The sequence below is a fragment of the Felis catus genome, chromosome D3 (genome assembly GCF_018350175.1).
Source record: "Felis catus isolate Fca126 chromosome D3, F.catus_Fca126_mat1.0, whole genome shotgun sequence".
NCBI lineage: Eukaryota > Metazoa > Chordata > Mammalia > Carnivora > Felidae > Felis > Felis catus.
The window spans coordinates 9,460,370-9,472,780 of NC_058379.1; the positions used below are offsets into that span (position 1 = coordinate 9,460,370).

Below are 12,411 nucleotides of genomic sequence, written 5' to 3' on the forward strand. Positions count from 1 at the left end.
CAGCACAGAGCCCCACATGGGGCCTGAACCCGCAGACTGTGAGATAATGACCTAAGACAAAGTCACACACCCTACCGACTGAGCCACCCAGGTGTCCCATCAAGCTAATTTTAAGAAGAACCCCAAGGTTTTTAAATCAAAGTATTAAATCAGCTCACCCCCCTCTAGGAAGCTGTCCCTGTCCCTCCCAGCCTGGGATTAAGCACCCCTCTCAGCTCCCTTAGTATAGTGCCTGTCATTAACAGCACTTAGGATGCTAGCACTTAATCACCAGATCTCCCTGACTAGAATATGAACTCTTCGAAAGTGAGGGTTCTAACTTTATTTCTGTAGCCTCAGTGCCTGGCACATGCTAGATGTCAGGAAATGTTTGCTACCTGACTGCATGAATGAATGAACAACATGAATGAATGTGTAACTACTGAGAAAGGATAGATGGCTTATGACAGTAGGGTCTGGGAGGACATCTGAGAGAAGGAGAGATATGGGAGGGCTCTCAACAGAGAGGTGGAGGAGACAGGTAAAGACAGAGATCTGATTCCAGAGAACTACTGGACCCAGATGTGAGCTGTGGACATTTAGGATCTCTTCAAGATGAAGGAGTAACATCAATGAGGCTAGGGTGCAAGTTATGGGCAGATGGGGCCTATAGAAGGCCCGGGGGCATCATACTGAGAAATGTGGGCCGTGGAGTAGCAACATGACATCTGCATTTCAGAAAAACCATTCTAAAAGACTAAAAGGAGATATGAATGTGCTTGTAAGCTAGAGAAGAGAAGGAAGGTACAACAGGGAGAAAGGACAGATGGGAGAATGTGTGTGTGCCCCTAGAACGTACACTCCACGAGGGCAGGGAGTCTGTTCAATGCTGCATTCCCAGCACCAAGAAGACTGGCCCACAGACAGCAGCCCTCAATAAACATTTGTTGAATGAATATACCTAGAGTTAATGTGGAAGGGTTACTTCTAAAAACTTAATGTAAAAGGTTTAAACTTTTTCATATCAATACAATTAATCGTAAAAACATCAGCCTTATCTTAAGCCATTCTACTCAATCTATTAGACCATAAAAGTCCGGAGGTGACCAAGCTTTCAAATATCCATTTCCTCCCAAGGCTAAGCTATTTGTTTTTAAATTTTATTTTAACGTTTATTTACTTTTGAGAGGGAGGGAGAGACACAGCACAAGCAAGGGAGTAGCAGAGAAAGGGGGAGACACAGAATCTGAAGCAGGCTCCAGGCTGTCAGCACAGAGCCTGGCGCGGGGCTTGAACTCACAGACCATGAGACTCTTAACCAACTGAGCCACCCAGGCACCCCTAAGCTATTTGTTTTTAAAGCAATCAGATTGAAATTAATACAAAACAAGACTCATTTTAAACTTTTCCTTCATTATCGTAACGTTTACAATATACTAATTTTATAGTAGGTGGGATTTACTACTACAGTGAAAAATCAGACTGTGCTAATTTTGTTGTTTCTTCAACTATATATGAATACTCCCAAATGGCTTTAGACATACATATGTAAACATCAAATTCATAAAATACATACTTTGAGTATGTAAGCGTCTACTTCATAAAATGTCCAAGACATGTAAAAAAGCTTCCTGGGCATGGAAGGGTGCTACTGGGGTTTCCTCATTCTGACCTGCTCGGTTTCCAACTGCTACTGTGATGCCAACAGGAAGATTCTTAACTTTCAGTTTTATCGCAGCTAGAGAACCACCTTAACATTGAGCTTGAGACAATGAGAAACATCCCATTCAAAATAGTAAGACACAGTGAAGCGTAGACTGCCAAAGAAGAAAATTAGATAGAGTAAAAGTATTTTAATAATCCTCCACAGCAATGATAGAACTTAAAAAAAAAGTTGGGCAAGAGTAAAAGCCCAAGCCACTTTTTAAGGTAGGATAGTAAAAAGCAGTACAAAAAGGTACTTAGTAATTACTAACAAAGTATCTTACCTCTAACTGTAAGGCATCTATTTTCTCTTCCTGGCAAGTATCACCCTCACATTCATATTGTACTATTTTTCCATCTGTTTTACTTGCAACCAATCGATGGACATAATTATCTAAAGAGAAGAATGAATCAGTCAATCAAGGCTTGTTTCTTTAGAATGAAAAGGATCTGCATATACTTTCAACTTGGCCAGAATTTTTGTTTTTACAGGTCTAAATTAAATGCCTTGCAATACTTCTGTACAAGTGGGCTGACTCACTTGAATTTAAGAGTCAGAGGGCAAGTATAGGAGTATTAACTCTCTTTATAATGTGTAATTCAGGCCATTTGCAGGAAATAGTGTGCTATGGGGCACCCTGAGAATTCAAGTTTGCCACAGCAGTCAGGAAGATTTCAAGCTGTGAGAGAAGAGGAAGAGGAGAGGTTCTAAGGGAGACACGTGCATGCAGAATGAATCCAAATTAGAAAACAAGAATGGCCTTCACCTCCAGCATAGTCCCAGACTCGATGGTTGGTAAGCTGCATGGCATACGTGTGCTGGGTTTCCTCAAAGTGCTTATAAGCATGTCGACTTACATATCGTCCACATCCTATGTGGCCACATATTAAACAAATCCAAAGGTTCTGCCAAGGAGAAGACAACATCTTAATTAGTTGTACAAAAACACATGACCTGGCTCACTCAGAGTGGGAAAGGCCGTGACACAGAATGAAGGTGAATTGTTTCTACAGGAGTTTTGAATAAATATGTGTTTGAAATGCAAAAAGCAAGGGTGCTTTTATGGGTCATTTTCTCCCTCTGGTTTTTTAAGGAACTCTAGGGAAATGGCAAGACAAATATTCATAATTTATCAGTAAAAGCCTAGTCTTTTTCAAAAAACAAAAAATAAAAGCACAGAGATTTTTGCTTCAGAGTGTAAAATAACGTATTCATATTTCTTGCACGACCTTAGACAAAAGAAAACAAAAGCATCAGTCTGAAAAAGAAGTTAAAAGAATTTAAGGCACACAGGGCAAAAGAAATCCCCAGAGCATTAAAGCTGTGTTCATTATTCTTTCCCACCAGCCATTACTTACTTCCTGAACGCCACACTCAAAACACTTATTCTCTTCTACTGGCTCTGGAGTCTGGCAGTATCGGCACACAGGACACCTGTGCAGGACACCGAAAGTAACAGCACAGATCAAATACAAAAGAGAGTTGTTACAGAACCAAAAGTCAAAAACCATATTTTAAATCTTCTGTCTCTCACGTACTGTCTGTTACAATTCATCATAACTAAGGATATCACTCAAAGATATTTGCAAACAAAATGAAAAAAATAAACAAAAAACAAAACAGAACTCCCAAAATCTTGATAAAGGAGAAAAAAAGGGAGGAATCTTGATCTGCTTCATACCTTTTTTCACTCTTCTGTCTAAAGCTTAACCAAAGAACTAAATATGTGCAGGTTAGAATTAGGGATGTTAAGATAAGCTATGAATTTTATGTCTGGTTATCCATAAAGTATTTTTTTACTTCAAACAATCTACCTTACCTCCATTTCCCAAAGATCTAAATCACTCAAAATGTACCCTGTCCTCTCTAGATTGCTCCTAAGAGTTAGAACTAAAATCTGTAATAAATTTCACCCCCATCAAAAAAGTTGATATATTTCCTGAAATGCACATGATATTTTACCATACAATGAACATGTGGAAGAGGATACCAGTGCTAAGTACTCAAGTTTCAATTTACAAAAAGCCAATAAAAATGGCACTGAAGCTAAACCCACAGAAACAGAGAGGAGAAAGGTAGATGGACACCATGGGCTGCGGGGAGGGCGCAGTAGGGAGATGTTGGTCAAAGGGTACAGGATCCAATTATACAAGATGAATCAATTCTGGAAAACCGGTTCGCATCAATGTGAGTATAGGTGACAATATTGTATTGTTTTTGAAATTTTCTAAGAAGACAGACTTTGGGTATTCTCACCACACACACAAAGGAAAAAAGGAAACTGGTAAAGAGGTTGATAGATACATGCTGATTGGCTTGTTTGTGAATATTTCATAATGTATATGTATGTTGAGTCATCAGGTTGTACATTAAACATTTTTTTAAATGTTTATTTGTTTTTGAGAGAGAGAGAGAGAGAGAGAGAGAGAGAGACAGAGTGTAAGCAAGGGAGGGGCAGAGAGAGGGAGACACAGAATCCAAGCAGGCTCCAGGCTCTGAGCTGTCAGCACAGAGCCCAACACGGGGCTTGAACCCACAGACTGAACCACAGACTGCGAGATCATGACCTGAGCTGAAGTTGGATGCTCAGTTGACTGAGCCGCCCAGGTGCCCCATGTACATTTTAAATATATACAATTTTTTTTTTAAGTAAACTTGGGGTACCTGGCTGCTTAATCAGTGGAGCATGTGTCTCTTCATATCAAGGTCATGAGTTCGAGCTCCACACTGGGGATAGAGGTTACTTTTTAAAAAGATGTTATTTATTATTTTTTAAGTAATCTCTACCCCCAATGTGGGGCTTGAACTCAAGACCCTGAGATCAACAGTCACGTGCTCTAGTGACTGAGCCAGCCAGGTGCCCCTAAATACATACAATTTTTGGTGATCAGTTATAGTTTGATAAAGCTGGGGGAAAAGGCATTTAAAAATCCATTAGTGCTTTTCTCTTATTCTCAAGAGAAAGTAACACTAAGTACCAGTCATGAATATTTTCATCAGGCAGGCAAAAATGATAAAAAGTGGTTATAGTTGAAGCTAACCATGAATCGGCACCAAGAAGAAAGAATGCTTAAGATACACCTCACATCCAATTTGTTACCCAACTGAGTAAATGAAACCAAGAAAAGGAAATAAGCAGGAAGAACATGAAGTTCCTATCACAAATGAGGAGTTTCTATCTGCATTTCCTAAGAGAAAGCTAAATGATCTGGTCTATCTCTGTTTAGTATCAAAAGAGAAGCCAGACACACACCCTGACGTTTACAGCAGTATTATCAATAATGGCCACATTATGGAAGCAGCCCAAGTGTCCACCAATAGATGAATGGAGAAAGAAGATGTGGTATATATATACAATGGAATACAACTCGGCCATAAAAGAGAATGAAACCTTGTCATTTGCAATGACCTGGATGGAGCTAGAGAGTATTATGCTTAAGTGAAGTCAGTCAGAAAAGATAAATACCATATGATTTCACTCATATGCGGAATTTAAGAAACAAAACAAATAAGCAAAGGGGAAAAGGGAAGAGAGAGAGAGACAAACCAAGAAACAGAAACCTAACTATAGAGAACAACCTGATGGTTAACAGAGGGGACGGGATGGGGGTGATGGTTGTTAAGGAGTACACGTGTGATGAGCATCAGGTGTTGCATGGGAATGCTGAATCATATTGCACACTTGAAACTAACATTACACTGTATGTTAACTCTCTGGAATTAAAATTGTTTTTTAATGTTTATTTATTTTCAAGAGACATAGAGAGGCAGAGACAGAGGGAGACAGAGGATCCAAAGTGGGCTCTGTGCCGACAGCAAAGAGCCTAATAATGCAGGGCTCAAATTCATGAACTGTGAGATCATGACCTGAGCTGAAGTTGGACACTTAACCAACTGAGCCACCCAGGCACCCTTTTTTCTTTAAAAAAATTTAATGCTTATTTATTTTTGAGAGAAAGAGAGAGGGAGAGAGAAATCACTGGAATTTAATTTTTTTTTTAATGTTATTTATGAGAGAGCATGCACACAGTGCGGGGAGGGGCAGAGAGAGTGAAGGAGACACAGAATCCGAAACAGGCTCCAGGCTCTGAGCTGTCAGCACAGAGCCTGTCAGGGGGCCTGAACTCAGGGTCAGCGAGATCATACCCTGAGCCAAAACCCTAGAGTCAGATGCTCAACCGACTGAGCCACCCAGGTGCCCAGGGACTAGAACTCACTGGAATTTATTTATTTATTTATTTATTTAAAAAAATTTTTTTTCAATGTTTATTTATTTTTGGGACAGAGAGAGACAGAGCATGAACGGGGGAGAGGCAGAGGGAGAGGGAGACACAGAATTGGAAACAGGCTCCAGGCTCCGAGCCATCAGCCCAGAGCCCGACGCGGGGCTCGAACTCCCGACCGCGAGATCGTGACCTGGCTGAAGTCTGACGCTTAACCGACTACGCCACCCAGGCGCCCCCTCACTGGAATTTAAATAAAAACTTTTAAAAGAAGCTGGAAGACAGATTTGCAGAAACAAGAATGACAGCTGTAGTGAGCAGCACACAGCCATTTTTAAAAAAAAATCACAACACTGATCATTTTATTATTTATCATTACTATTACTTTGAGAGAGAGACAGTGAAGTGAAGTGAGTGAGAGGCAGAGAGAGAAGCGGGGCTCACTTGAAGCAGTGCTTGAACTCACAAACCGTGAGATCATAACCTGAGCCGAAGAGAGATGCTTAACCAACTGAGCCACACAGGCGCCCCAAGCAGCAAGCAGTTTTGTCAAAGGTACAAACTAGCTCTGTCACTCCTTCGATCTGTGTGGCAGCTGTGGTAGTGGTTGGATTAAAAAACAATACGGTGCTTGGATGGCTCAGTCAGTTAAGCATTTGACTCTTTTTCTTTTTTTTTTAAATTTTTTTTTTAACGTTTTATTTATTTTTGGGACAGAGAAGACAGAGCATGAACGGGGGAGGGGCAGAGAGAGAGGGAGACACAGAATCGGAAACAGGCTCCAGGCTCTGAGCCATCAGCCCAGAGCCCGACGCGGGGCTCGAACTCAAGGACCTCGAGATCGTGACCTGAGCCGAAGTCGGCTGCCCAACCGACTGAGCCACCCAGGCGCCCCAGCATTTGACTCTTGATCTTGGCTCAGATCATGATCCCAGGGTCATGGGATTGAGCCCCGTGTTGGGCTGTGTTGAGTGTGGAGCCTGCTTAGGATTCTCTCTCTGTTTCTCTCCTTCCCTCTCCTTCTCTCCTTGCTTATTCTCTCTCTTAAAAAAAAAGAAAAAAAAGCGTAGTGTATTTACTGAGAAAAAGAGTCCTTAAAACAAACAAACGGGTGCCTGGGTGGCTCAGTCGGTTAAGTGTCTGACTCTTGGTTTTGACTCAGGGCATGATCTCGCAGTTTGTTGCGGTCAAGCATTGGGTTCTGTGCTGGCAGTGCAGAGCCTGCTTGGGATTCTCAGTCTCCCTCTCTCTCTCTCTGACCCCCTCATCCCCGCTCATTCCCATTCTCTCTCTCTCAAATAGATAAATTTTTTTTTAATTAAACAATAAATTAATTCTGCAATCTTACTTCCTACATTATGCCAGAATGAGCTTTCTGGAATGTTAAGGATGATCCCTGAGAATTAAAAAGAGAAAAGGGAAAAAAATTACAAAAATCACCTTACTGGTATTACATATGTAGTATTCTATGACATACCATCTCATTGATTAAAAGATGATTAACAGTTTATTAAACCCTTCCTTCCCCTTCAAAAATAACTTTTGAGTTGTCATCTTATCTTCCTGAGGAGATATTTGGGGAAACCTTCCCAGAATATCCTTCTCTGACATCTGCGTGTGTCAAAAAACTACCCTCCAAGACTTGGTACCAATGCTGCCTTCTCCACGCAGCCCTTCTTGGCCACCCTCAGTGGGGAAACCAACTCTACTCTCTCCAGTTTCTACCTTGAATTGGATTGCACTTATGCACAGGTGTAAACTCCCTTAGCTGGCTGAAACTCCCTGTGGAGGATCTACGTTTGATTCTCTCCCATCCACCCCTAGCACTATTCGGTGCATATTATACTGAGGGCGGAAACTTACTTGCTGAAAGAACTGTGTGTTTTTGAGGATAGCCGTGAGGCTTGTCTATACAGATGGCTGAATTCCAGTCCCAGTTCTGGCCTTCTCTGCAGGATGCTCTCAACATGCTATGTTTCATGTCTGGGTCTCAGTTACCTCCTCTGTAAAATGAGGAGGCTGGACAATATGGTCCCTGAGCCAACTTCTAACTTTAAAATGCTGCGCTCCTGGGACAGTTAACCTGCACTGAGAGTTGAACTGTAGTGGTAGGGAACAAAGAAGCATCCAGAACTTAAACGGTGTAGCAGACAGACACAAGGACACAAGATACAGATAAATACTTTATGGAGTGCGTCCATTTCAGTGGGGCTTTTTTCGAGGGAAAACCCAGGGTTTATTTGCTCAAGGGTATTTTCTGAGCTCCTTACAATGCGCCAGGTCTCCTGCTAGGTGCACAGCAGTGAACAAGCCAGACAAGGTCCCTGCTCTGTGAAAGCTGGAATTCTTCTGGTCACTTGGGGGTGGAGAACAGATTCCTCTACATGTTCACCTTCCTAACTTCTGGGCTTTGCCATGTGATCTTGCCCTTCCCATGCGCATCCCTGCCCTCACAATGCCTTCTCTCAGGTCCCCCTCTTTCCTTGGTTAACGCCTCCTCATCCTCCTGGAGACTGCACTTCTCAGGCAGCCCTGGCTGTTATCAGGGCTCTACTTCCCTAGTCACAATGCTGCACACTGCTCCTTTGTAACACCTGTTACAGCTGTGACTGCACATTCATTTGTACAATTATTGGATTCTGTGCCTTCCTTCCTCTCTCTACTGGGAAACCCAGGCCACTGTCTGATTTACTCGTCTAGCTAAGTCCCATAGCACAGTTTACAAAGGGAGGAACAACCCTTGATTTATAATAAAACGAAACAGAACAAAACAAAGCAACAAAAAAACGTGGTACAACTTACCCCTTAGTTCTTTGCCTGTGCTATGCCACCCTACAAACAAGGCCTCTATTGCACTGGGAAACAGGAAGGTGTGGCATGTGTGTGCTTCATACTTAGCGACTGCTATTACCACTGTCCACTGAGCCCTCAACAACACGCTAAATTGAAAATGTGAGACTACTACTATAGCCCAATTGGTAAGAAAGCCAGAGGAAATGGTCAACATCAAGTGCAAGTGATAAATGAGACTTCAGACTTCGATTTCATTTGTGTATAAGAGCCTCAAAGCTAAGCTTTCCTACCCCCCCCCCCCATTCTCTGGCTTTTGGAAGCAAACAATTCATGCTGCTTTTGGAAACTCCACAAGGATTTCGAATCAGCATACTAAGAAGGATGTGGTCTAAGGATGCTGATTCCCATGTGAACAGAGGAAAGTGAAGAAAAATGGAAGGCCCTTCCGTGCGACCCCTTCACCTTTGTAGTGCCCAGGTGTATAAAGTCAAGCACTTAGAATGGCTCATTTTTGGTGGTGGCTGTTTTTAATTCTGGGAAAGGGTGGTAACAGGCTTTGGCAGGGTGAGAAATTAGCTCTACACTCACGTGGTGTCGTCCCAACGCTGCAGGCACTGGCTGTGGAAGCTGTGGTTACATAACGTGGTGAGGATGCCATTCACAGACTCGTCCATGCGCTCCAGACACACCGTGCACTTGGGGAGCTCCGTCAGGTCCATCACGGGGAGGCTGGCACCCTACAGGGAAATACCTCACATAAGCCTGACTCTTCCTCCACAGTTCTAAGAGATCTGTTTTTGACTAACTAGTTTACCTGTTGCTTTCTGACTCCTGGTAGGATGTTTTCAACATTTCTTCTCTGTGCAAGTGGTTTAAATCGGTAAGATTTTCATTCATACAACAAATATTGACTGAGCACCCTTTATACTCATAGCACTGTGGACATGGTGGAGAACAAGCACACAAAGACCCCTGCCCTCATGGAGCTGATACTTGGAAAGAGAGACTAGCTGCCAAAAGCTTAACAGAGAATCTCAAATGTTACCAGACTCCAAGCTCTACTTCTAAGGGTATGGAACTCTAACAACGTAAGTGAATAAAAGCAGCCAAGTAGAAATGGGACTGACTGATTTTTCCACAGAGTAAATGAAAACGTAGCACTTCCTACTACGTGATAATAGCGTCAACAACACTGGTTTATTTATTCATTTGACACACACTTATTGAGTCCTTGCTATGTAGGCCAGACACTGTTCTAGGTTTGGAACAATGGTGAGGAAAGCAGATTCGCCAGATCCCAAAGCACAAGGTCAGGCCTTGTCCTCATAGAGCTTAAAATCTGGTAGAGAGAGGCAAAAGTCAAATTTATGAAAAAGTATAATTACCAGTGGTCATAACTGCTATGTAAGAAAAGTACAGGAATCTATAATAGGGTATGAAATCGGGGCATAACGGTCTGTGGTCAAGAAAGGCACCCCACCCCCACCCCCACCCGCGCGATGTCTCCCTTGAGCCCCGCCAGCTGTAAAGTGAGCAGGAATTCTTGAAGCAAAGATGAGACATACATGTAAGGACATGCTGAGAAAAATCACATTAATCTATGGTCCCTGAAGAGTAGCTTTCTATAGGAAATCTCTCAAGAAGCCGTATTCATTTAGAGAAAACAATCTCCTAAACTGAAGCCTTACATAGCACCTGGCACAAAGGAAGCCTGACTTTATCATCTGTCAATTTTTATTTTACCTAACCTAATGATAGAACAATCAAACCTGAATTTCTTTCTATCAAGCTGATTTCAAGGTAAAAAGACCTTTAGGTCTCCTTTAAAAGAAAGGAAATCTTAAAAATATAACAGAGTTGAATCTACTACTTTCTTTAGAAGATGATTTAAGTGAGCTGAGCACATTTTGTAGGAAGAGGTCCCACAGACGATGGCAAACCAGAGCAATTACAAATTGTTACCTAAACAGAGTTAAGGATCAGGACAGGGATTAACGGTCGATATTTGAAGAAAAACACTTTAGAACATTCCTATCACCCTAAAAAGAAACCTTGTACTCATTGCAATCACTCCTCATTCCTCTCTTTCCCCATATATATCTATACCTATATCTGTATCTATATATCTATACATATATATATGTTATATACATTCTTTTATATATATATATATATATACTTGTATACAACATATACGTAAAATATAAGAATGATGCACACTTACATCTTCAGATTTTAGTACTTCAGCCCTTTCCACATACACCAACTGGCAAACATCATCTTCTATCGAGTTGAACTGGCGGCCGTTGCACGCCATATAAAAACTATCTGCATCGGCCTAGGTATACCAATGGAGAAAAGGAAAAAATTAAGAGAGATATCCTGAAAACATGCTTTTATTCAAGATGCATAGCTTCAATTATTCTCTTCATCAGCGTTTAAAATTTATACTTAGGAGAGAAAGCAACTGTCAAAAGTACCATCTACGGAAGCAGGAAGCAGGTTCATAGTTGAGTCAAACTGTGTAGGTCAATATCCCGCGTCTCTACAATGTTTCCTGATACATCACAATCTCACTTAAACCAGCAGAAGCTGCTGAAGTGCAAAAGCTGACAGCCAGTATGACTTTAATATTCAACCAACAACAGTCATCATTTCCCTTGATATCAGTAGTTTTTTCCTCAAGTCAGGACTTTCTCAGCAGCTAAAAGCAAACACTTATTTTTGCAAAACTTAGAACTCAATCATAACTGATGATTGTTAGCAAAGAGTTCTTTTTAAAAAACGTCAGCATCTATGTTAGGGAGAGTAAAGGACCGCAGGTACTGGTATGGAGGAAAAAGCCAACTCCTTCTCTTCAATAAGCCAATAATACATCATAGATAAGGATCCCATTGGGAGATTTTAAACAACCTAGTGTATAATATTGAAAGCAAAACCTTTGACCAAGATCAAGAGGTTTAAGATGAACCAGTCTTTAAAATACAAATGGTCTTATTCCTTGAGGCGGAAGATAGACTCAGGGGAAACAGTTCCCTGTAGGTAAGGCTGCAAAGGCACCTGTGCATTTGTGAATATGAACACAAGTAAACCAAACCTTCTAGTGTAGCCTTAACAGAAAATAACAAAGACATAATTTCAGTTTTTAAACTCAGCAATTTTTAGAGGCATCTGAAAGGCCGAGGTTTGTCTAGATCTTACTCCCACATAGGCATTAACCCAAACACAGGAAGTTGTGTGCTTTGGCCCTACCAACGTAGACAAGTGCGCAGGGCGGGGGAGTTGTCCTACAAAAGGAAATGCCACTTTGTCAGCCTCTAGGATGAGATTCAAGTCTGTACCAGGCAAGAGTCTTGCCTGTCTACCTTCATAGGATTCTGAACCTTATAGCAAAAGATTGCAAGCTTCTTGGCACCTTTTAATTTCACTCCAATGATGTAACTCAAGTGTGGATTCTTGATTATTTATGTTTTCTTAATATGACCAAATGAACTAAGCAGCTGAGGAAGGATAATCAATTCTGAACACAGATTTTGATTTTTTTTTTTTGGAGGGCGGGAGTGGGAGCTTCCTTTTCAGGAAACAACTGTATTGGGTACAGTGCATTTTAACTTCAAAAAAAAAAAAAATTTTTTTTTAAAGGCTCTGAGCTGTCAGCACAGAGCCAAATGTGAGGCCTGAACTCACGACCCATGAGATCATGACCTGAGC

General features: G+C 41.5%; 1 protein-coding gene across 1 annotated transcript in view; it reads right to left on the bottom strand.

Annotated features, from left to right (window-relative positions):
• The window catches only part of BRAP (BRCA1 associated protein), a 29,095-nt gene that overhangs the window by 8,525 nt on the left and 8,159 nt on the right, over nt 1-12,411 (bottom strand). Inside the window, exons 5-9 of the mRNA XM_003994672.4 lie at nt 10,925-11,038; nt 9,289-9,437; nt 3,043-3,118; nt 2,451-2,589; nt 1,968-2,077 (exon numbers count right to left, since the gene is read on the bottom strand). Of these exons, the coding sequence (XP_003994721.1) occupies nt 1,968-2,077; nt 2,451-2,589; nt 3,043-3,118; nt 9,289-9,437; nt 10,925-11,038 (588 nt within the window). The remainder of the gene's footprint in view (nt 1-1,967; nt 2,078-2,450; nt 2,590-3,042; nt 3,119-9,288; nt 9,438-10,924; nt 11,039-12,411) is intronic.